At 45.4% G+C, this 26,271-nt stretch overlaps 1 protein-coding gene across 1 annotated transcript in view; it reads right to left on the reverse strand.

Annotated features, from left to right (window-relative positions):
- The window catches only part of ZZEF1 (zinc finger ZZ-type and EF-hand domain containing 1), a 499,621-nt gene that overhangs the window by 132,752 nt on the left and 340,598 nt on the right, over nt 1-26,271 (reverse strand). Inside the window, exons 36-42 of the mRNA XM_082244777.1 lie at nt 25,855-26,020; nt 25,102-25,364; nt 17,939-18,108; nt 5,781-5,841; nt 5,552-5,682; nt 1,414-1,691; nt 1,065-1,239 (exon numbers count right to left, since the gene is read on the reverse strand). Coding sequence (XP_082100903.1) covers nt 1,065-1,239; nt 1,414-1,691; nt 5,552-5,682; nt 5,781-5,841; nt 17,939-18,108; nt 25,102-25,364; nt 25,855-26,020 — 1,244 coding nt within the window. The remainder of the gene's footprint in view (nt 1-1,064; nt 1,240-1,413; nt 1,692-5,551; nt 5,683-5,780; nt 5,842-17,938; nt 18,109-25,101; nt 25,365-25,854; nt 26,021-26,271) is intronic.

Below are 26,271 nucleotides of genomic sequence, written 5' to 3' on the forward strand. Positions count from 1 at the left end.
AGGGAAGGGGTTAACACCAGGAACGATTGCGGGTGCCGGCGGACATTGCGTCCACTGGACCTGCTGATTGGCTCCCCCTCCAGCCAACTGGCACGTGTGCGAGCCCCCACTAATTGCTACACAAAATGACGTACAGGTAAGTCCTCTTGCGTAACAGAGCCTACCTGCCGCAGTATAACTACAGCGGCTGGTTGGCAAGTGGTTAAATGTAATTGTAAGGCCTTCTATTACCTCCAGTCTATCAGCCTCCACCTTCTCTGAGTTCAGATGCTGATCTTACCTGCACAGTCTTTAAAATGATTTATTTTTTTAAACAAACATGGTACACTTATCTGGTCTGTGCAATGGTTTTGCACAGAGCAGCCCTGATTCTCCTCTTCTGGGGTCCCCCACCGATGCTTCTGGCTCCACCTGCCTTCAGAGTGCCCTAATAGCAAGCTGAAAAGTATAGTATACAGTGCCCCTATAGCAAAGTAAAAAAAAAAACTTCTGCCTTTAGAACCACTGATTTTCTGCCAAGGACTACATGTTCCATGAGACATTGCTTCTTACACACTCACAAATTCTAAGGCACTTACTGACATGTATGGATGATGTACTGAGCTGTTTGTGTGCTGCTCTGTCTTTCCTCATATGTAAACAAATAATGTATTCTATATGCAGGCCAATTATTTTCATAATCAATTAGTTGTTGATCGATTCGTTGTTTAAGCCCCAATATATTTTTTTTTTTTAGCCATAATATATTATATTCATACATACACACGTTCATACATGCACATACAAATCACCTCCTCCTCCCCCCACCACGCTGGGATAGAATCACTTCTGAGAATAGCATAACACAATATGTGGCCTGAAAAATAGCTGGCCTGATTGTCAGCAATTTCATGATTTTAGGCAGTGTTATGAACTGGTGCACTACAACCATCCCAGTTTAAAAAACAAAAGCAGTTAGGGTCATGATTCGCATTTCAAGGTTTAGCTTTCATATTGGACAGGTGTGTAAATTTACATAACTTTCACATAAGCAACATTTCTGGTTAGATCTGTAATCCTCTTACCTCAGGGAATCCAACCAAGACTAACAAAGTGAAGATATTTGTGTTTTTCAACTGATGAGGCAATTGTTGCATACAGTGATCTGTGAAAGCATTCATCACATTATGCCATTTTGGAGAATTATTTAACTCCCGCAGGATGTCAGTCATAGTACAGGCCCAATCAAGACCAACTTTGCTGTAAGAAAAAAAAACCCACACATTTAAACACACTAATTAAAAATAAATGCATGCCCTTTTAGTAACTATAGATACAAATTCCAATGAATTTGGTTCCAAGAGATCATTTTCATCAACAAAAAAAAAAGCCATAGTGCATACAGAGGTCAGGATGAGAGAATGAAATGCATACCTGTCTAGACATAGAGCTCCGAGAGTGAACAGCAGCTGAGTTGTAATCCAACCATCTGGCACAGAGCTCCCATCATCTGCTATTTGCAAGATGTGCTTGGAAGACAGGACTTTTTTCACAGCATCATCCACTTCAGCTGGGTTTAATCTGAGGATCAACTGACCCAGAAGGCCCAAAGTTAAATGATAGGATTCATTTAAGTGACCAACATTGGTGATAACTACTTCAAACATTAGTGGTAGCACTTGCTGCAGGTTGGCTATGGAGCTCACTGCATCCTGCAAAAGAAGAAGAATATCCATTTAAATGTAATCTTTCCTTTTACTTATAAAACACCTGCATTGGATTTCAACAGAAAAAGAGCATTCTTGTACATTTGTAAAGCTCTGCCTCCAAAAAAAATGATGTGTGATTTTGAAACATTCGCAGAGCCATAATATGCATATACACTTTGTACGTATACAGTGACAAGAAAAAGTATGTGAATGCCTTGGAATTAACTTGTGTTCTGCAGTAATTTGCCATAAAATGTCATTTGATCCTCATCTAAATCCCAATACACAAACATAATGTGCATAAGTTAATAACACACAAACAATTCTGATTGCTTGTGTCTTTATTGAACACAACCACAGTGTTGGAGGAAAAAAATAAGTGCACTCATAGACTAATTACTTCAGTTAGTGCTAATTGGAGTCAGAAGTTTGCAACCCTAGAGTCCAGTTAATGAAATGAGTTTGGTGGTGTGGTTTAGAGCTGCTTTGATTGATAAAAGACACTCAAACTTTTTAAAGACCCCTTTAACACTGGCAGGGTCCACCAGCGAATCCGCCTGCTCAGTAGGGTATCTTTCCGCTAATTCCCGCTGAGCAGGCAGATGACAGGTCTGTGTCCACTCCGCTGATGCAGAGCGGACATGGACACAGCCCGCTGTCCTCTATGGGCTGTCGGATGGAAATAGACCGCCTTTCGGTTTCCATCTGACTGTCATCCGATCCAATGGGAATCTGTTCCCCATCTATCAGTCTGTTTTTAGCGGACAGGATTGGATTGGAAGTGGTCGGGTGTCAATGGACACATGTCCTTTGACATCTGCCGCTCCAGAGAAAGCAATAGATGGTCCGATCGGGTCTGCCGGAAAAAACAGTGGACCTGATCGGTCCATCTGTGCAAAAGGGGCCTTTGTAAAAGACTGCTGTCCATATAGAAGCATCAGCTGATGTAAACTATACCTTACAAAAAAGAGTTCTCTAAAACATATGATCAAGAGCAGCTGATCTGCATAAGGCTGTGAAGGGATACAAAGCATTGTCAAAGTGTTTAAGTATCCATCAGTCAACAGTTACACAAACTGTCTGTAAAGTTTAGTACTGTGGCTACTCTTTTTAGAAGTGGGCGTGCCCAGCCAAGATAACTTCTGAGGCACAATACAGAATCCATTCATGGCAGAACACTATGGAGGAAGCTGATGCTCTACAATAAAAAAAAAAAATGAACTTTCATGCAAGCCTGAAATTGGCCAAAGATCACAGTGGCAAACATCAATGCTACTGGAAAAATGTTTTGTGGACTGAGAAAACAAAAGTTAAATTGTTCAAGAAGATCACTAAGCACTACGTATGGTGCAAAAAGGGCACATCTTACCAATATCAAAACATCACAAAGGCCAAGTATGGTGGAGGGAATATCATGATTTGGGGTTGCTTCGCTGCCTTAGGGCCTGGACTACCTGCCATTATTGAGGAGAAAATTAATTCTCAAGTTTACCAAAATGTCATACAAGATAATGTCAGGGTACATGTCTGCCAGCTGAAGTTTGTAGAAGTTGGGTGAGGCAGCAGGACAATGACCCTAAGCATTAAATTAAATCCACCACAGACTGGCTTTAGAAAAAAAATAATGTGCCGTTTGGAGTGGACAACTCCAAGCCCAGAAATTAATCCATAGAGATGCTGTGGAAAAACCTCAAGAGAACCATTCACACCAGACATCCTACAAATCTGTGTGAGCTGAAGCAGTTGTAAAGAGGAATGGTCAAATATTCCTCCTGAACGTTATGCAGGTTTGATCCAGTGCTACTGAAAGCAAAGTCATTGCAGTCAAATGAGGTTCCAGCAGCTATTAATGGCATTGGTTAAGTTACTTTTTCCTCTTAGCACTGTCAATGTTTAACCACTTGCCTACTGGCCATTTTTTTTACCCCTTTCCTGCCCAGGCCAATTTTCAGCTTTCAGTGCTGTTCCACCTTGAATGACAATTCCATTGTTATGCAACACTGTACCCATATAAAATTTGCATAATTTTTTGGATAATGATAGAGCTTCCTTTTGGTGGTATTTATTCATCACAGTTTTTTTTTCTTTTTTGCTTCACGAAAAAGGACTAAAAATGTTGGGGGGGGGGGGGGGTATGGGGGAAACATTTTCGTGGTTAAAAAAATTTAGCAAACACGTAATTTTTCTCCTTTACAGATGGGCGCTGATGAAGCTGCACTGATGGGGACTGATGAGGCTGTACTGATAAGATGGGACTGACATGCTGCACTGATGATTAGTGGAAATGTGTACTGTCACAGGAAGGACAGTTATCGGCTTTCCTTTCCTCACACAGTGACAGCGCTAAGGAAAGGAAATGCCCATAACCGACATTTGTTTACATGGGGTCAGCTGTGATTGGGTACAGCTGATCACATGGTAAAGAGCCAATGTTATTGGCTCTTAACCTCCATGTGTGATGTACTATGTCCGAGGGAAAACGGCTCACCACCGACCACCAAGCTGCACTCCCCCAGGGGGGCGCACGCTAGCGACGTGACCAGGAGGATGTTATATGACAACCACCCAGATGGAGGAGCGTCCTGCCTGACCATCAATCTGCCATAGGCTGGGCATGAACTGGTTAATGGGTGTGTTCAAGACAGACACAAGAAAATTGGTCTGTGTGTTATCAGCTTAACCCAATGCTGCCAGGCCCTGCGGTACTTTTAAACTCATGTGGCCAGATCTTTTTTGCAATTTTTCCTTTGATTTTTCATCTTTTCCTTCTAGGTTTCAGAGTATGTAAAAGACCCCCCAAACAACACATATATAGTGCTGTGGGGTGGAGGGAGGGATCTGTGTGTGTGTGTATTTTAGCTGAATGCAGTGCAGCAGGGATGAGGAGGGGCTGCGGGGGGGAGAAGGGAGAAACGTGATGGTGTGGGGGGGGGGATACATTTTAGGTGAATAGCTCTTATCAGCGGCTTGTTAGAATAAATACAGCTATTGGTTTGTTCTAGGGCTGCAAATAATAATTATTTTCATAATCAATTATTTGGCCACTATTTGACAACTATTTTCATAATCGATTAATTGTTTCAGCCCTAGTTTGTTCATTAGAGTCTGCTAAACAATTTTGCGATAAGCTCATGGTCTTGAATCCACTGCATCTCTGTAGTTTTATGCATCAACAGTGGGTCCATTCTGGCACAAGCAGAAGTACCAGATTCTACTCATAGACTTTCACTGCAACAGTAGAAAAGATCAACTGTCCTTTGCTCTTGGCTGTAGGTAGGAGATATCTGGTGTCCCACCAGAAGACATCATGCTCTTGAGCGATTGTAGGGTAAAACAAAACCACTACAAATTTTTGCCCTATAAAAATCTCACCTTATAAAATAGATGTACGGTCTCTGTACTGCCAAACAGACCTATTTCATCACTTTTATTGATATCCTTTCACAAAGTTCTGGTTAACTCTTTTTTGCTCTATCCTACGCTAACTCACATCTTCAAGCTTGCCCTTTTTACTGGCATCTTCCCCACTGCTCTAAAACATACAATCGTCACGTCCATACTTAAAAAGCGCTCGCTGGACCCCACCAGTCTGAGCAACCTAAGACCCTTTTTCTTAATCTCATTTACCTCTACACTTCTGAGCTACCACCTTACTGATAACAACCTTCTCAACCCCTTTCAGTCAAGATTGTTGCCTGCAACCCTTCATAGAAACTGCCCTCCACAGCTGATCACCCACTCCTCCTACAAAAAAAAAAAAATCTACTTCCCTGGCCTGCAAAACTCTTTTTGCCGATTCTTCTTCCTCCTTGGTAAGTAGACAAAGAAATATTCTTTTAATAAATGAAACCTTGATCACTTACTGATTTTAAAGGTGGTAACATGGCTGCTATAAGTCCTAATATACGTTCCTGAGAGCATTCAGCAAACAATTGGTCAGAGCTTAGGATTGTAGCTTTGTCAACAATGTGTTTATTGGACAAGTCTCCAGCAACTATAGGGTTAAGGAAAGAAAATAAAAATTACCAAAAATACAAATTGACCAATCTGTACAAAACTGAAGCAAAGTATAAGTATAAAGGGGTAACTAACATAAATATCCCTCTGTAGGGCTTTCTTGGTCTTCATCCCCATCTTCTGCACAGTATTGCTTCTGTGAAGTGAAAATATTTACTTCAGTAACAAATCTACACTGCATAAAACATGAAAAAAAAACCAAAAAAAAACAAACAAACAAAACAGAGAAGGGCCTATTAATGAAAATAGGAGCAAAGAAAAGTGAAAGTGAAAAACAGGGGAACCAGTCAACATCTTAACTCCCCAGTGCAGGTTACAAGATGAAAGCCATCGCCTAAGGCTTGATTCACACCTATGCCATGTTGCTTTTGAGCATTTCTGTAGTGCTTTTTGCTGTGCTTTCCACAAGTTTTTAACCAAGATTAAGTTGTGATTTTCCCGCAATTTGCATTTTTAATTGTTTTTTTTTTTTTTTGGAGAATGTGTTGTTGGGCAGATTTAAAAACGTGAATTGCTGCAAAATTGCAGTAAAAAAGCAATACTTGCATTTTGGATGTAGGTCCATTGAAGTTCATTACATACAAAACGCTGCATTTGACCGGAAAAAAAGTCCCCGACCCTTTCCAAAAATGCAGAGGCACAAAAATGCATTGATTTGAATGTCTTCCATAGGAACCCATGTTAAAAAAAATGAAATGCATTTCTGCAAAAAGCATAAAAATAACACATTAGTGTGAATCCAGTCTAACAAGACATTCAGGACACCAGCTTTTTTCTCTTTAGCTCCCTCTTCATGACTACAAGTATTTATGTACTCCATCAGAATTTGTTGCTATGGTTAACTATACAATTTTCAACTTTTTAAAATAGGCCAAATTATTTGATAAAGGTCCTTTTTCGCTTTGGATAGAATAGGGAACCTCTCCAGAGTGTTTAACACAGCTACTCACCAAAACTAAAATAAGAGGAATTAAAAAAGGGAATTTTTACTTATCTGTAAATTAAGTATCTTGGAGTACAGCACAGGACAAAGGCTGGATTTGTACATACCCTGGGTTATGGACTGCTAACTTCATGCAATTTGACACTGGCAATGATTTTGGGCATGCCCCCTTGCGCATACCCTTATAACCTCACTTATAATCGGTGAGATCTTTTTTAGGCAAGCAACGCAGAGCAACTCAAGGAGATGGTGTTCTGTAGTGTACTCCAAAAACTGGATTTTTGTAAGAACTTAGTGTAAAATCCTTTTCTCTCTTCTCCATTGACAGACGCAGCTCTCATACACAGCCACTGGTTTATGCTGCCCCCTGCAGAAGTAGTACTAGGCAGGAAAAAAAGCAATTCACCATGCCCACGGGGCTGTCCCTATAGGCATAACCCCTCACACCCTGCTCCAACAAAACCGTTTCGTTGCAAGCAGTGAAAGAAGACAGAAAACCATCCCCATATCAGAGAGGCTGCTGCGTCTGTCAATGGACTCAAGAGAAAAATTGATTTTTGTAAGATCTTACCGTAAAATTCTTTTCTCTTAGCTCATTGACAGACGTAGTCCTCTTTGATTCATATCAATTGGGTTATACTGCCCTCTACAGGAGTAGGACACTAGGCAGAAAAAAACGTTCTGGCTCCACCTTAGGGGCAGTCCCAGAGGGTATATCCTCTCTCTCTCTCTGCTACAGGATGTTAGTTATGTCACAAAGCAGTGTCAGAGAATTTAACCCAACCCAAAAGTAGAGGGGCGGGTACTACGTCTGTCAATGAGCTAAGAGAAAAGGATTTTACGGTAAGATCTTACAAAAATCCATTTTTCTCTGTCGCTCATTGACAGACGTAGTCCTCTTTGATTCATATCAATTGGGACGTCCCAAAGCAGTGCCACAAATGAGGGGTGGGATTGACGGAAATCAAAATCCAATCTAGAAGGCCCAACCGGTGCCAACTAGAAGTTTTAAAGGCTCATCAGACAAAAGGGATGAGACTCAACTAAAAATCCAACAGAAAAAAACCCTCAAGGTAGACCACCGGTCTCCTCAAATTGTGGCCTGCAGAACCTTACGGCCAAAAGAGGCATCTGACGATGCCATCACATCAACTTTATAGAATTTTGCAAAGGTATGCACTGACGACCAAGTAGCCGCCTTGCAAACCTGAAGCACTGACGCCTGATGGCGAAAGGCCCATGATGCACTAAGCGCCCGAGTGGAGTGCGCCTTAACAGGGAACGGGGGCTCCCGACCCTTAATAGAATAAGCCTGTACCACCGTCTGTCTAATCCATTTGGAGATAGTCGCGGCAGATGCAGGCAACCCCTTTTTGGGGCCATCCGTGATCACAAAAAGCGAATCCGTCTTGTGAAACGAGTCCATCGTTTTCAAGTATACCCTGATCGCCCGAACCACATCCAAGGAGTGTAAAGCAAACTCCCGATGATGGCTGGGCTTAGGACACAGGGAAGGTAATACAATATCTTCATTCAGATGAAATTCTGAAACCACTTTAGGAAGGAAGGATGGATTCGGACGAAGAACCACCTTATCCCTATGAACCACCAGATATGGGGAACGACAGGATAATGCGGCCAGTTCTGACACCCTGCGTGCAGAAGTGATGGCCACCAAGAAGGCCACCTTCTGGGATAACGTAAGCAAGGGAATCTCCCTAATATTTTCAAAGGGAGGTTTCTGAAGAACCGACAACACCAAATTAAGATCCCAGGGTGGTAAAGGCGCGCGCACTGGCGGAGCCAGGTGTCGCACCCCCTGGATGAAATTCCGCACCAAGGAATGAGTAGCTAAAGGCTTCTGAAAGAAGATTGCTAATGCTGAAACCTGACCCTTGATAGTACTAAAGGCCAGCTTCTGCTCAACCCCCTGTTGCAGAAAAGCCAAAATACGGTTCACCGAAAAAGAACATGGAGGAAACCCAAGAGATTCACACCACGCAATATAAGACTTCCATGTGCGATGATAAATCTTTCTGGAAGTTGCTTTCCTAGCTTTAATTAGAGTAGGAATAACTGAAGTTGACAACCCCTTGTCCTTCAGCACCTGTGTCTCAATAGCCAGGCCGTTAAAGCCAGCGATTGTAAAGCAGGATGGAAGATCGGTCCCTGAGACAGCAGGTCTTCCTTGAGAGGAAGTCGCCATGGGACATCCGCTACCAGCCTGACCAAGTCGGCATACCAGGCTCGACGAGGCCAGTCCGGAGCTACCAGGATAACTGGAATTCCCTCCACCTCTATCCTGCGAAGAAGCTTCGGCAGCAACCTGAGAGGAGGGAAGGCATACAGTAGCTGATACTGCCCCCACGGGGCGACCAGCGCGTCTGCGGCATCTGCTAGCGGATCGTGGGATCGAGCTACAAACCTTCGCACCTTCCTGTTGAGCCGGGATGCCAACAGATCCACATCCGGGGTGCCCCAACGAAGGCACAGTTGGTGGAAAACTTCTGGATGAAGAGACCATTCCCCTTGATCCAGAATCTGACGGCTGAGATAATCTGCCTGCCAATTTTCCAACCCCGGAATGTACACCGCGGAGAGAGCTGGAACAAACCGTTCCGCCCAACGAAAAATGCTGGCCACTTCTATGGCCGCCAGGACACTCTTGGTGCCCCCTTGATGATTGACATAAGCCACTGCTGTGGCATTGTCCGACTGGATCCGAACCGGGCTGCCCTGGAGCTGCTCGGTCCAGTGAATCAGGCAAAGTCTGATCGCTCTCAGTTCCAATACATTTATCGGTTACCTGGACTCTTCCAGGGACCAAAGCCCCTGGGCAGATAATTGGCCCAGAATTCCTCCCCACCCGGATAGACTGGCATCCGTGGTGACAATCGTCCAGTATATTGGGAGAAATTACTTCCCCTGGCTGAGCATCGGGGACCGAAGCCACCAGACCAGAGACTCCCTGGTCCGCTCGCTCAATCGGATCCGATTGTCCAGGGAGTCTGTACTCCGGTTCCACTTGAGAAGAATCTCTCCTTGAAGGATTCGGGTATGGGACTGGGCAAATGGTACTGCTTCGAAGGAAGCCACCATCAAACCCAGGACCCTCATGCAAGTCCGAAGAGAAGGCCAGTTGTCGGATAGTAACAACTGAATTGTCGATTGAATCTTCCGGAGTTTCCCCACCGGAAGAAATACTCTTGCCCTGGATGTGTCTAAAATTAGACCCAGATATTCCAACCTCCTGGTGGGAACCAGAGAAGACTTCTGCAGGTTCACCAGCCACCCGAACTCTTGCAAAGAGATCCTGGTGATCTCTAAGTTTAGAAACAGAGTCTGTGGAGACTCCGCACGGAGTAGAAGATCGTCTAGGTAACCTAGAATCGATATGCCCTGTTGTCGCAACAGAGCCAACACTGGGGCCAACACCTTTGTGAAGACCCGGGGAGCCGAGGCGAGACCAAAGGGTAACGCCACAAACTGATAATGGTTCTCCTCTACGGAGAAACGCAGGAAACGCTGATGTCCTGCGTAAATAGGAATGTGAAGATAGGCATCCTTGATGTCTATGGACGCTAAAAAATCCCCCTGATGCAGGGAGGCCGCTACTGTGCGAATAGACTCCATCTTGAATTTTTGTATCTTGACAAAAAGATTGAGTGCTCTTAAGTCCAGAATTGGACGCACCTTGCCCTCTTTCCTGGGTATTGTGAATAGGTTTGAATAAAACCCTTGAAAACGCTCTGTCCAAGGAACGTGGACTACCACTCCTTGTTGCATTAAATCCGTGACCGCCCCCCGCAAAGCCTCTAGGCGATCCCGGGATAGTCGGATATTGGAAGGGAAGAATCGATGGGAGTGATTGAAACTCGATCTTGTAACCTGACCGTATGACTTCGCGAACCCATTTGTCCGGGATTCTGGAAAGCCATGGATCCGGAAACCGGCGAAGATGTCCCCCCACCCCAGGTATGGGTGGGGGCGCACCTTCAGGATTTAGTAGTCTTATCTTCAGGTCTGGAAAAGCCGGACTTTTGTTTGCCCGACCAGCGCCCCTTGAAACCTCCTGAAGGAGTTTTGGAGGGCTTTGCTTTGTCGCCCATGGGGTGAAAAAATTTCTTATGAGCGGAAAAGGAAGGCCCCCGTCTCTGACGAGGTCCTTTACCCTTAGTATTTTGTGGCAAAAAAGTGCTCTTGCCTCCAGTGAGATCCTTGATAATCTCATCTAAGTTGGCCCTGAAAGGGGAGATTAGCCAAAGCTTTCTTGGAACCTTGGTCCGCTGACCAACACTTTAGCCACAGTGTACGCCTGAGGACCACTGCTGAAATTGAAGCTCGCCCCAATAATGGAGTGGCGTCTAGAGCAGCGTCGCAGACAAACTGAAGCCCTTGTATCATCTGTTCCAGCAGATCTGATACCGCCTGGGGGATGTCTCTCCCCTCTAAGTCCCGGCGTAACCACTTGGTCCATTCTGTCACAGTTTGTGAAACCAGACCAATAGCAATTACTGGTCTGAAAGCTGACCCAATCAGGGAAAAGATGGCGCGAGACACAGCTTCTACCTTACGATCCACTGGATCCTTGAAGGACGGAGCATCCTCCAATGGGATAACCGTAGCTTTGTTCAATCTGGAAATTTGAGAATCCACCCCAGGTGGTACTGTCCATTTTTTGAGGAGAGATTCCTCGAACGGATAACGCCTAATAATGCGTTTGGAAATAGCAGGGGTTCGTTTAGGATGACCCCATTCTTCCTTAATTACATTACCAAAACATTTGGGCAAGGGAAATACTTTCGCCATTTTGGTCCGTTTATTAGTACCAAAAGGGATCTCAGTCTCAGCTACTTCCGACGGTGTAACCTGCAGTCCTAAGGTTTCTCGGACAGATACAATTAGTGCGTTCACCAACGCTTCCTCTCTGGCTATGGTAGATGCCGAAACATCCTCCTCACTGTCTGAAGAGACAGTACCCGAGACACAAGCCCCAGATGAGGGCCCTGCACATGCAGTGACAGGCTCAGACTCTGAATCTGAAGTTTCAGATGAAATAGGGGTAGGCGGGGGGTCGCTTCCTTGCCCCCCGTCCCTGACAGGCCACTTCCACCCGGGATACAAAAGACTCCAAAACCGCTGATAATGCATCAATAGTAAGTGGGGAACTGGAGGGTCCTGCAGCCACCTCGAGGGGATCAGGTGGAGATACATGCGTGGCAGGGTCCATGTTAATCCAGGACACTTTGCCAGTAAAAAATCTGAAAAATAAAAATATATTTTTTTCTTTTTTTTTTTTTTTAATCTGTAATCCCCCAGCGCAATAGCACCCCTCAGCGTACCTGCTTCTTGGACCTCCACAGAGAGAGAGAGACCCCAAGGGCTCACCACCTGATGCAGAGAAGTTCCTATCAAACTGCTGTCAGCGTTGTCCTATACAGACTGGGAAGCCATGTACTAGCTTTCCCAGGTAAAAGGAAGTGGCTCCGCCCCCCTTTGCACGCCTTCCGGCGCTCCCAGCTACTCCTCGAGGTAGGCTGGGCACATCAAACATGGCCGCCCCCATGCAGGAGACACCAGGCTACGGCAAGATGGCGGCCTGCGTGACCTGCGGGCGGCCTCTGTAGACAATGCAGCGTGCGGTCTACAGCAAAATGGCGGCGGACTGCCGATCTAGTGTGGTTCCTCCAGAAGATTGCCACAGCCGGCGAACGGCTATGAGCGGCTGGCTGCAGCCTGTAAGTGCGGCCTGCGGGAGTATGGCGCCTCTGTATCCTTAGTATAAGGTAGGTGCTTTGCCTCCTATCTAATTGCCAGCATCTTATATTTCAATATAGTCAATCTAAACCAGGCTTCCTTGGAGACCAAGTCTGCTGGAGAAACCAAGGCTGCTGGAGTGTCAGCTCCCAAACCAAGCTTGCTGGAGTGTCAGCTCCCAAACCAAGTTTGCTGGAGTGTCCGCTCCCAAACCAAGCCTGCTGGAGCATCAGCTCCCAATCAAATCACACTATCACAGAGAGATATGTGCACATGTCATAGGCTAAAGGGGGAACCTTAATGCAAAAAAGGGTCCGACCACACACAGAGGGGCCCGTATCCCAATAAACCCCACAGGGGGGAAGGGGGAACATTTACTCACCATACCGGAACTGATGGGCACCCTCCTTTTAACAGAACCCCTCTCCACCGAGGTGGGGGGCTGTCGACCAATCCGGACGCCGTGACTCTGCTGGTTCTTGGCGTCCAAGCGAGACGTTTAACTCGCAGGGTCAGTCCCCGTCCAGTGGGACTATGTCGCGGCCGACCCAGCGCGGAGCTAAGGCCTGCACGCGCTCGTAGGCTGAACCGGGGTGACCACTGGATCTCAACATCCAGCCCGTCACCCGGCTCCAGCATACTTACTTGAATGTGTCGCGGCCGACCCAGCACGGAGCTATGGCCTGCGCGCACTCGTAGGCCGGCTGGGGTGACCACTGGATCTCAACATCCAGCCCGTCGCCCAGATCCAGCGTGATTTGCTTGAAGATCTCACAGGAAAACTGGAGAAAACAACTACCTAAAAAAGGAAAAAAAATTTCTAAAAAAATCTTGCCAGGACAAAAGATCCCAGCAAGGAACTTAGGTCCTTACTCCTGACTAGACAGAAAAAAACTAACATCCTGTAGCAGAGAGAGAGAGGATATACCCTCTGGGACTGCCCCTAAGGTGGAGCCAGAACGTTTTTTTCTGCCTAGTGTCCTACTCCTGTAGAGGGCAGTATAACCCAATTGATATGAATCAAAGAGGACTGTCAATGAGCGACAGAGAAAAGGATTTTACGGTAAGTTCTTACAAAAATCCAGTTTTCTCTATCGTCCATTGACAGACTAAGCTCTCGTTCTTCTTAGCCATTGGGACGTCCCAAAGCAGTGTAGGCATGAGGGGTGGGGAGAATGCAACCAGATAGTAAACGTAAACTCCAAAGGCTAAACTTAGGCAACTAGGTAACAAGGAGCTTAAGCAGGAACAGGAGCTCACCCATGAGAGAAAAAAAAAAACCCTAAAGAGAAATAAATGATTCTCTTATGAAATAGCAGCCTACAAAACCTTGCGGCCAAAGGAAGCATCCAAAGATGCCAACAAATCCGCCTTGTAGAATTTTGTAAAAGTGTGCACAGGCGACCAAGTCGCTTCTTTACAAACTTGCACTACTGAGGCCTGATGACAAAAAGCCCAAGAGGCACTCAGCGCTCTAGTAGAATGCGCCTTCACAGGGAAAGGAGGGAGCTGACCCTTCAGTGAATAAGCCTGAACAACTGTCTGCCTGATCCATCTGGAAATGGTGGCAGCAGACACAGCCAAACCTTTCCGAGGTCCTTTGGTAAGGACAAAGAGAGAGTCTGATTTTCTGAAAGACTCTGTTACCGTCAGATAAACCCTTATCGCCTGAACCACATCCAGAGAGTGCAAGGCAAACTCCCTGGGATGCTTAGGCTTAGGACATAGGGAAGGCAACACAATGTCTTCATTGAGATGAAAATGCCGACACCACCTTAGGAAGAAAAGACGGATCAGGTCGGAGAACCACTTTATCTCTGTGAACCACCAAATAAGGCTGACAGGACAAAGCCACTAACTCAGACACTCTGCGGGCAGAAGTAATTGCCACTAGAAAGGCAACCTTCTTCGATAAAGCAAGCAGAGAAATCTCCCTAATGTTCTCAAAAGGAGGCTTTTGAAGAACAGACAGAACCAGATTGAGATCAAACGGGGATCTCCACGGGGGAGCCAGATGGCGTACCCCCTGAATAAAAGTGCGAATCAGGGCATTAGTAGCCAATGGACGTTGAAAGTAAATGGCCAAGGCTGACACCTGGCCTTTGATAGTGCCCAAAGCCAACCGCTGCTCAACCCCTTTATGTAAAAAGGCCAAAACCCTAGCTATAGAGAACAAGAGATGGTGCAGCTGCAGCGATTCACACCATGAAATGTACGATTTCCAATGTCGACCAAGTCCCCTGGGCACAGAGCTTCCCTAGCACTCCACCCCAGCCTGACAGGCTGGCATCCGTGGTGACCACCGTCCAGAATAGCAGCAGGAAGGACTTGCCCTGACACAAAGCTGGCGACTGGATCCACCAGGATAGAGCCGGCTTCGTAAGATGGCTCAAAAGTAGCTTCTGGTCCAACGACTGTGGATCCCTGTTCCATTTTGCCAGAATCTTTTGCAGAGGCCTCAAGTGAGACTGAGCAAATGGGACCACCTTGAAGGTCGACACCATCAGACCCAGGGCTCTCATGCCAGTCCGTGGGGAGGACCGATCAGTTTCCAACAGCAACCTGATCGCCCCCTGCAATTTCTGAAGTTTTTCCAGTGGAAAGACCTTCACCAAGGCGGAGGCTAGAATCAGCCCCAGATAAGTCACCCGTACGGTAGGCGTCAAGAGCAGATTTATTTAAATTGATCGCCCACCGATATGAAAAGAATAAAAAAAAACTGAGGCCGAAGTCCCAGCAGGAAACCTATGTCCTACTCCTTCACTAGGCAGAAACAAACTGTTTTGCTGGAGCAGGGTGTGTGGGGTTATCCCTATAGGGACAGCCCCGTGGGCGTGGTGAATTGATTTTTCCCTGCCTAGTACTACTCCAGCAGGGGCAGCATAACCTAATGGCTAAGAAGTATGAGAGCTGCGTCTGTCAATGGACGATAAAGGAAAATGTAAATTTGTTTTACCTTAACTGTAAAGTACAGAACAGAGGCTAAATATTCCTAGACCTTGGGACATCCATGATAAATCAGTAGGGTGGGCAACAACAAGACAAAACAGAATAATGCCAATGGTCCCAAAAGAAAAAGATCAAAGACAGAACTCAAAGTGCTGCTGAAGGAATATTAAGGCTAAAAGCTGCACCGAGAGGCCTGGACATCCACCTGGTAGAACTTGGACAATGTGTGAAAGGTGGAGGCCTTACAAAGACCCTTTTCAAGACCCTGTTAGCAGGACCAAGAGAGTCTGTTTTTTATATAGAGGCTGTATCTTTCATATAGACTTACAGCCCTAACTGCGTGCAAACATTGAAAAATGTCCTTGGAATGCTTGGGAGCAGGGCAAGATAGATAGGACAATGTCTTCATTAGGGAGAATGGATGGTTTTAAACATAAGACTACTTTGTCCTTGTTATATTTTAAAAAGGGTTCCTTACAAACAAAGGGCCACTAACTGAAACACGTCTGACCGACAATATCCGTCAACAAGCCTTCTTTGCAGGGGATATCACCCAGGGTAGTTCCCTAATGGGTCCAAAGGGTGGTTTCTGCAGGGCAGTGAAGACTGGTTTAAGGGTGCTGTAATGGGAGCCTGATCCATTAAACAACTTGATTTTATTTTTTTTAACACGAGAAAAGGAAGCAAAAAGGTTTGTGGAATAGAATGGACAAACTGAAACCTGTCCCTTAAGACTACTTAGAGCCAAGTTTTGTTCCCACTGCAGAAAAGTCAGAATATGAGGTACAGAGTAGGCTGTAGAAATGCTTGTTGCTCACACCAAGTGATAAAAGATCTTCAAGTATTGTGCTAGATTTTCCTCAAAGTGACTTTTCTGGCCCCTGAGTGATGTGGGAATGACAAAGTCCGATAAACTCTTGTCCTTTAAGACCTGGGCTTCAATAATCATGTTAGATTGCAAGCAGGATGGTATAAGGGGAATCTTGGAACAGGAAGTCAGGTTCATTTGGTTTTACTTTCGAGAAGTTTGAGTATGTATACCAAATTAATCACCATTTCTCAGTTTGGTGCAATGAGTATTGCCAATATCTTGTCTTCCTTTATCTTGAAGAATTGTTGATAAAGCATCTGCAGCGGGGGGGGGGTTGGTTCATCTAGCATTAGCATTGGATGCTAACGCTAGATGAACATTGGTTCTGCCCACAAAAAGGAGTAATTCTTTTTAACCTGGAGGCCAGGATGCCTACATTTGGGGTCCCTTATTTCTAGCATTGGAAGTTAAATAAGTCAGGATGGAGTGATCATTCCCCTTGGTCCAGGCGATGACGAATGAGGAAACCTGCCTTCTAACTGACCACTTACAGAATATGAACAGTAGAGATTTCTGGGAGGTGCTCTTCCATCCAGGAGATAAATCAGAGGTACTTCCTTTAAGGCTGTCTGACTCCTGGTTCCACCCTATTCATTGATATAGGCCACTGCTGTGGCACTATCTAATTGCATCCTAATTGTCCTCAGAGAAAGGGGACCCCAGTGGTGCAGAGCCATTGCTCTGAGCTCCAAGATATTGATGGGGAGAATGGCTTCCCTGGGTGACCAGGTTCCCTGACCTGTGACACTCCTCAACATGTAAAGCTGGCATCTGTTATTACCTTCCAGGAAGATGGGATAATCCACCAAGCGATCAACTTCCTTGCTTTGCTGGACAGAAGCATAGGGAAGAGAGATGGAGGGTGTTTGCTCCAGGTCAACAGAATGTTGTGTTAAAGGGGCCTTGAGTTGAACTGGGAAGGGATGAGTTGAACTGGGAAGGGATGAGCAGAACTATGAATGAGGCAACCATGAGTGGTAGGACTGTCATGAGCATGAGACCTTAGAGAAAGCTTATTTTGCAGAAGGACACATTTTCCTAACTGTGTCTAGTATGAGGCTAAGATACTCCAGAAAGGCTGGGGGACAGACTTTTGTAAGTCGATTAACCAAATAAAAAACCTGAAGAATCTGGATAGTACTTTGGACAATTTGACAATTGGAAACAGTTATGAAGAGATGAATCCCTCATAAGGTCATCTAAGTATCCAGTAATCTTGCAACGGGGTCCTTTTAGGATTTTAGGTCCAGGGTAGGACAAATGCCACTTATGGATTTTGTAAACAGGTTTGAATAGAATCCTTTGAACCTGTCCCGTAGAAGGACCAGAATAAGCCCTCTCCTAGAACAAGAGATGGTTCAGGGCAGTTTGTAAATCTGACTGTCCTTGGAAAGATTTTGTGTGGTTTGTAGGAAAAGAAAAACTATGCATAGCCAAAGCCTGTGTCCCGTTCTATATGATGAAGACTAAAAATACATATATAGAGTGTGTTTTATATATATATATATATATATATATATATATATATATATATATATATATATATATATATATACATACATACACACACATACACACACACTTACATACTTTTACACAGAAACACACGTGAAAGTGAACATCATGCTGCAATGCTATAAGCTTAAAAGATACAATAGTTTCACGATAACCTTCAGAATGTATTCTATTCTGACCATGAAGTAAAATTAATACCTTTTCTGATCCAGTAGGTTTTACGATGACAACACCAGCTTCCTTTTTTAAAGAAGTATCCTTAATAGTCTCAGCAATATTACTGTTAGAAGAAGTAACTGCGCAAGTTCCACTTTTAGGACTGGGATCATTGCTAGTCAACAAGGACAGTAAGGAAGACACTTTGACACCTATAAAAACAGATGGAAAGAAAAAAAAAAAATAATAAAATAGGATTTTTGAACTCACATTCAAGACTTTTCTCAGGCTCCACTGAAGAACACAGCTTATTAAGTAACCTAGGTCTTATACTACCACATAATCAATAGGCTCACAGTATATGAAAGTCCAGATCCTTGAAACTATTACCTCTCCCACCTCACAACTGCTCAGTTGTAGCAAGCAGTCCAAACAAGTGAACAATTGCATATGAACAGAGGAAGCCGTGTCCCTCATGAACTTTGAGAAAAAGATTTAATGGAGAGTATAAAATTGGATTTTTGTCTTACCATAAAATCCTTTTCTCTGATGTTTATTGACACAGCTCCAGAATCTTCTTGACCACTGAGTTATGCTGCCCCCTACAGGAGTAGGGCACTAGGCAGGAAAAAACGTTAACACGCCTATGGGGTAGTCCCAGGGGTTATACTCCCACTTCCTGCTATAGGCAGTTTTGTTGCAAGCAGTGTAAAAAGAACTATAACCCAACTCAATAGAGGGGTGGGTTCTGTGTCTGTCAATGAAATTTAGAGAAAAGGTTTTTATGGTTAGACAAATATCCAAATTTCTCTTTTGTTCATTGCCAGACACAGCTCCAGATGATCTTGACCATTGGGATGTCCCAAAGCAATGTCAAACATGAGGGGTAGGAAAAAACACGGCAGAAAACATTCCCAAAAAGGCTAAACCTAGCCAACTGGGTAACAAGAGCTCAACCAAGAAAAACTGGAGCTCACCTGAAAAATTACACCCTCAAAGAGGACTATTCCTCTCAAACAGCAGCCTGCAAAACCTTGCGGCCAAAGGCAGCGTCCGCAGATGCCAACACATCCACTTTGTAAAATTTTGTGAAAGTGTGCACAGATGACCGGGTGGCCACCTTGCAAACCTGCATCACTGACGCCTGACGGAAGGCCCAGGAGGCACTTGCAAATCTGAACCACGGACGCCTGAGGACGAAAAGCCCAAGAGGTACTAAGTGCCCTTGTAGAATGTGCCTTAACAAGGAAAGGAGGATCCTGACCCTTAATGGAATAGGCCTGCGCACCGTCTGCCTGATCCATCTGGAAATAGTCGCAGAAGACACAGCAAGCCCCTTACGAGGTTTATCCCTAAGGAAAAATAGTGAGTCCAATTTCCTAAACGACTCAGTCACCGCCAGATACCCCCGATTGCCCGAACCACATCCAAAGAATGTAAGGCAATCTCCTTAGGGTGTTTAGGCTTAGGAGACAAGGAAGGCAATACAATGTCCATTTAATACAAATAAATGGAAACCAGAAAGAACCTTAGGAAGGAACGACTGAGAGGGACGAAGTACCACTTTGTCTCTGTGGACCACCAGATAAGGTGAACAACAAGACAACGCAGCCAACTCCGACACCTTGTGTGCAGAAGTAATAGACACCAAGAAGGCTACCTTCTCTGTCAAAGTGAGCAGAGGAATCTCACAAGTGGTTTCAAAAGGCGGTTCTTGAAGAACCGACAGCACCAAGCTGAGGTCTCACGAAGGCAACGGAGACCTCACTGGGGAAGCAAAGTGGTGGGCCACCTGAATAAAAGTTTAATCAAGGAGTGCGTAGCCAAAGGGCGTTGAAAGAAAGTTGCCAAGGCTGAAACATGGCCCTTGATGGTTCCCAAGGCCAAGCGTTGATCTACTCCTTGGTGGGCGAACTCCAAAATTCTAGCTACCGAAAGGGAATGGGGGAGACCGAAAGGGAATGGGGGAGACCCCCCCCCCCCCAAAGCCTCACACAATGCAATGTACGCCTTCCAGATGCGATGGAAAATCTCCCTGGAAGTGGATTTCCTAGTTTTTAACAGCGTGGGAATCACCAATTCAGACACCCCTCTATTCCTCAGCACCTGGCTTTCAATAGCCATGCTGTTAAAGCCAGCGACTGTAAAGCAGGATGGAAGATCGGCCCTTGGCCCAGAAAATCTTCTCTGAGAAAGAGTCTTAAAGGGACGCCGGCAACCAGCCGTACCAGATCTGAGTACCAACACCAGAGAGGCCAGTCTGGGGCCACTGGGATGATCGAAATCCCTTCAGCTTTAATTCTTTGCAGAAGTCTTGACTGAAGTTCTAGAGGGGGAAAGGCGTATATCAGACGATACTGGTCCCAAGAGACCACCAGAGCGTCTGTGGCATTGGCCAGAGGATGCCGAGACTTTTCTACAAACCTCTGTATCTTCCTGTTGAGACGAGAAGTTAACAGGTCCACTTCGGGAGTTCCCCACCGGAGACACAGTTGATAAAAACACCTCCAGGTGAGAGACCATTTTCTCTAATCCAATGCCTGCCGACTGAGGTAGTCCGCCTGCAAATTTTCCACCCCTGGAATATGAACATCAGAGAGGGCTGGAACAAAGCATTCCACCACTTTAGAACCCCGGCAACTTCCAGGGCAGCTAGGAAACTTTTTGAACCCCCTTGGTGATTGGCATATGCCACGGCCGTGGCATTGTCCGCTTGAATCCTGACCAGGCCCCCCTGCAGACAATCTGTCCAATGGGCCAGGCAAACCCTGATCGCCCGAAGTTCTAGGCTATTAATCGGCAGTCTGGACGACTCCAGAGTCCAAACACCATGAGCACAATCTGTGCCCAAGACGCCTCCCTACCCGCACAGGCTGGCATCCGTGGTGACCACCGTCCAGTACAGGGGAAGAAAGGATTTTCCCTGTCGAAGAGCCGGAGAGCAAAGCCACCAAATCAGGGACCCTCTCATACCCCGGCTCAACAGGAACACATTGTCTAGAGACTGTGGATTCTAGTCCGACTTGACAAGAATCTCCCTTTGCAGAGGTCTCCTATGGAACTGTGCAAACGGAACCGCCTTGAAGGTGGAGACCATCAGGCCCAGCACTCGCATACAAGTCCTGAGAGATGACCTCCCGTTGGACAACAGGAGCCAAATCACATCCTGCAACTTCTGGAGTTTTTTCCCCGGAAGAAACACCCGGGCATCCAATGTCCGGCCCAGGTAGCCCAGCTTGGTGGATGGAACCAGAGCAGATTTTTGGAAATTCAGTTTCCATCCGAACTCTTGAAGGGTTCTCAGTGATGTCCAGGTTGTCCTTCAAGGCAGGAGACTCTGCTCGCAGAAGGACATCATCCAGGATCCCAGTACCACAATCCCCCGCTGACGCAACAATGCTAACACCGGGGGCCAACACTTTTGAGAATACCCGAGGAGCTGAGGCTAGACCAAAGGGTAATGCCACGAATTGATAATGCTCCTCACCCACGGTAAAGCAAAGAAAACGCTGATGTCTGACATATATTGGGATATGAAGGTAAGCATCCTTGATATCTATAGAGGCCAGGAGAGCCCTTTGATGAAGGGATGCCACTACCGTGCGAATGGACTCCATCTGGATTTTTTGTACCCGCACAAAGCCGTTCAAGGTCTTGAGATCTAGGATTGTACTACTTTTCCTTTCTTCCTGGAAACAGAAAACAGGTTTGAGTAAAACCCCTGAAAACTTTATAATCGGGAACCCGATACAAAGATCCCTTGTAGAAGTAAAACTTGGACCGCCTCGAGGAGACCTCGCCGGCGGACAAAAACGCCGGGGACAAAAACAGGTGGGAAGAGAAGAACCTTGCCGGAGGCAAAGACCGAAACTCGATCTTGTAACCAGACCGGATCAGCTCGTGGACCCACCAGTCTTGAATCAAGGAGGTCCAAAGTTCTGGAAAAAAGCAAAGACACCCCCCAACCCCAGATACTGGTGAGGGTGCCCCTTCAGGCAAAAAGGGGCTTGTCTGCAGGCCTAAAGGCACCCGCTCTTGGCTTACCAGACCAGGCCCTCTTGGAACTTCCTGAGAGGGGTTTGAGGGGATTTCCATTCTTTGTCCTGAAACCCTAATGAACAAAAGGGTCGCTTGTGAACCAAGAAGAAGGGGCCACGTTTGCGACAAACCTTGCTCCTGGTAGCCTGTGGAAGAAGAGTGCTCTTCTCCCCCCCTGTAAGACCCTTAGGGTCCTTTCACACGGCCGCTCCGTGTGTCCGCAAATCATCCCATCCGTTTGCGGATGATTTGCGGACATAATGTAAGTGAATGGCATTGCGGATGTCAGCGGAATACCATCCGCTGACATCCGATTTTCCTCCTTTCAGTTCTGTTCCGTTTTTTCGAATGGAACAGTACCCTATTTTTTCATCCGTGTAAAAAACGTAAAGGAAGGAAAATCGGATGTCAGCGCTGTCATCCGCTGACATCCGCAATGCCATATACTTACATTATGTCCGCATATCATCCGCAAATGGATGGGATGATATGCGGGCACACGGAGCGGATGACACAAATGTCATCCGCTCCGTGAAAAAAAGTCCCGCAGCGGACTAAAGCAGCGGAGCGGCCGTGTGAAAGGACCCTTAATGATTTCATCCATCGAAGCTCCGAACAGGCGATCTTCTACAAAAGGGAAGATCAGACAGGACCTTCTTGGAAGCCTGGTCCGCAGACCAATGTTTAAGCCAAATCATGCGCCTCAGGGTCACCGCTGTTACAGATACCCAGCAGACTAAGGGAGCCACATCCAGAGAGGCAACACAGATGAACTGCAACCCCTGGACCAACTGATCTGATAGCTCTGTGAGATTAGAAGACTGTTCTCCCACAAAATCCTTTGCGCAAAAGCTTTGCCCATTCAATTAAGGTCTGGGAGACCAAAGTTATGGTAAACACTGGTCTAAGGATGGAACCGGTCATGGTAAACAGATGCCGGACCAGAGATTCAGCTCTCTTGTCAAATGGGTCTTTAAAAGACAGAGTCCTCCACCAGGAGAAGGGTGGCTTTATTTAACTGGAAACCTGAGAGTTCACCCACAGGTGGGACTGTCAGCTTTTTTAACAGGGATTCTTCAAAAGGATACCTTCTAGCGAAGCGCTTAGGTACCCCGACAGTGCGTTTTGGTGAACCCCACTGACTCATGACAATTTTGTCAAAATAGGCGGGAAAGGGAAACACCTTTGCTGCCTTAAGAGGATTTGCAGGTACCAAAAGGAACCAGCTCCTCCGATGCAGCTGCCTCCTCCAGTTTTAAAGTTTCCCGCACTGCTACAATCAGTGCATTCAATAGCGCTTTTTCGTGCACAACTGTAGTGGAAGAGGAATCATTCTCACTATCAGAGCACTCGGTGCGCGAAAGCAGACCCAGTAGGGTGACTTGCATCCGCGGCGGCCAAATCAACCTCAGAATCTGAGGAGACAGAGGATGCAGGTGAAGGCCAGGGGCGCTTTTTGCCGGACCTGTTTTGCAGGACAATATCCACCTTGGACACTAGTGACTCCCGTCATAGTAGACAAAGCGGACTGGGCCCAAGAGAGAGCCTTTTACCCGCCCAAGGACTCACCACCACCGACTCAGGTACAGAGCAGAGCGTTCAGCTGCATGCTGTTCGGCGATCAGAGAGAAAGAGGAAATGCAGGCGTTAACACTAGAGGCCTACCGCCGAATCACAGCTTCAAAAACATTGCCGCCGCTGTAGTCAATAGGAAACTTCAAGAAAATGGCTGCCGGACTACACAAACATGGCCGCCGATAGATACAGCAGCCGTCCACAGCAAAATGATGGCTCCAGATCCCCAGAAGGACCTCCAGAAGATGAATGGGCAGGAAGGGGGCCCGGCAGGAGCCCTCTTAAGAAAACACGATTGTAGCAGCCAGCCCCCCCCAATCACCCGCTCACAACCCCCAAACAGCCAGACGTGTGGGCACCCCTAGAGGGGAAAGGAGGGGGGAGCTAGATGTGGGAAACTGGAGGGTGGTTCACAGCGGGACCCCGCATGCTGGAAGAAGGACGGGAACTCCGACCAACCCAGGGAGGGGCCCACGTCCCCAGCAGGCCACCTGTGAAAGGGGGCAGCACTACTTACCGGGTGGGCACCAAGGAGCTACAGGAATATCTGGCAAGTACTGGCTGTGTGGTACATGTGACAACAATCTCCTGTATTCTTCATATGTCTGGGTTATGGGGGAGAGTGGCAAGGATGAAGCCTTTTCTTTCAAAGAAAAACATTTAAGTCGGGCTAAATTTTGCAAAAACACATTGGAAGTCCCCCAAAAGCATGTGGGAAAATGTGTTCTGGTCTAATGAAACCAAGGTTGATCTTTTTGGCCATAATTCCAAAGATATGTTTGGCACAAAAACAACACTGCACATCACCAAAAGAACAAAATATCCACAGTGAAGCATGGTGGTGGCAGCATCATGCTTGGGGCTTTTCATGACAATGACCCAATGCATACATCCAAATCAACAAAGGAATGCTTTCAACAGAAGAAGATTAAAATTTTGGAATGGTCCAGACAAAACCCAGACGTGAATCCAATTAAAAATCTGTGGGATGATCTGAAGAGGGCTGTGCACAGGTGATGCCCTCGCAATCTAACAGATTTGGAGTGCTTTTACAAAGAAGAGTGGGCAAATATTGCCAAGTCAAGATGTGCCACACTAATAGACTCATACCTAAAAACATGAAGTGCTGTATTAAGATCAAAAGGTGCTTCAACAAAGTATTAGTTTAAGGGTGTGCACACTTATGCAACCATATTATTTTAGTTTTTTATTTTTACTTTCCTCTACCTAAAATATTTCAGTTTGTTGTTCAACTGAGTTGTACAGTTTATAAGTTACATTAAAGGTGGAAAAAGTTCTGAAATGATTGATCTTAGTCTCATTTTGTTACATCACAGAAACCTGACATTTTAACAGGAGTGTGTAGACTTTCTATATCCACTGTAAGCGCAGTGGACCCTGTCTGCAAAGAAAAAAAATTACAAAGATAAAAGACTCTACTACTGAAAAAAATATAAAATTCCTTTCAAAGATGCTTTGCATGACAAGATGATGATCACATAACAAAAGGAGAAATTTAGAGTGGATGTCTACAAGAAAACCAAAGTAAATAAAGAAAAACAAAGGTTGAATCACATATTTTAAAAGCTTACCTTTTCCATTTTGAGCCTTCATGAGACAACTGGCCACTAGATCTGTACAGTTTGCTTGTAGAATCTGAGCACAGGAAACTATATTTGAGTCAAACTTCTCCCCATCTATTTCCCCTTCAGTGGCCAAGTCTGAACAATAGAGAGCCAGTGCACTGAAGAGCAACCATGAGTAGTTGTGAATGTAAGGCTGAATAAGCCTCTGCTTGTCACTGATTTTATTTGTAACCATGGGATAGATGGTGATGCTGTGACTAGGCAAATGGCTGGAAGAGGAAAACAAGATGCTGGGTAAAAGTTGTTTTAGGAAATGGTATAAATAAGAGAAAAACAAACATCCTGTGTCCCTCAATGAAAAAGAAAGAAAAAAGTTGTGGCTTTAGATATACTTAATCAAAATCAAGTATCCCATACAACAGCTAATTAGTCGGACAAAGTTTAGAAGGAAAAAAATAAACAGATCTTGTGATCTCTTGAGCTGCCACTGTATCCTAAATGGATGCTCGTCTCAGCCAACATCCTCACAGTACAGGACCTAAGTCGTAAGAGACGTCTGTGAAATGTTAAAATATTTAAACATTGTTAAATGAATAGGTTCCTTTACACAATGAGTCTAACAACTTACAGCAATCAATGGAAAATGCTGAGCACATGAAACATTTTTGCTGCACAAAAAGTATGATTCGTTTGTGTATCCTTAGCCTTATATAATCCCATTTAAATAGAAGAGCACAACTCTAAAGTATATGTAAGCACCTGTCAGGGTATCTCATAGCCACATAACATCCGTAACACAGATCAAAGTCATTGCACAAGTTGCAGTTGATTCTATGCCCAATAATAAGTCCTTGACAATGATCACATGCATATTCCATGTTGACCATTTCATGTTCATCTTCATGGCCTTCAGGTTTTACTCCACCTGTAAAAAGAACAAATAATACTGTTAAGATATATATATGTATGTATATATATATATTACAAATAAAAGAACGTTTTGGGACTTTAAATGAGGCACAGCCACCTTCGGGCTATATGTCTCCATCCCTGAGTCATAAAGAAGCATTGGGGGAGGGGGGAGAATTGAAAGGGGGGGTATAACAGGCAATAGACATAAATTGTTGACCATATGTTACAATTTATGTCTATTGCCTGTTATACCCCCCCTTTCAA

Source organism: Pelophylax lessonae (assembly GCF_965119305.1).
Source record: "Pelophylax lessonae genome assembly, chromosome: 2".
NCBI classification, from domain to species: domain Eukaryota; kingdom Metazoa; phylum Chordata; class Amphibia; order Anura; family Ranidae; genus Pelophylax; species Pelophylax lessonae.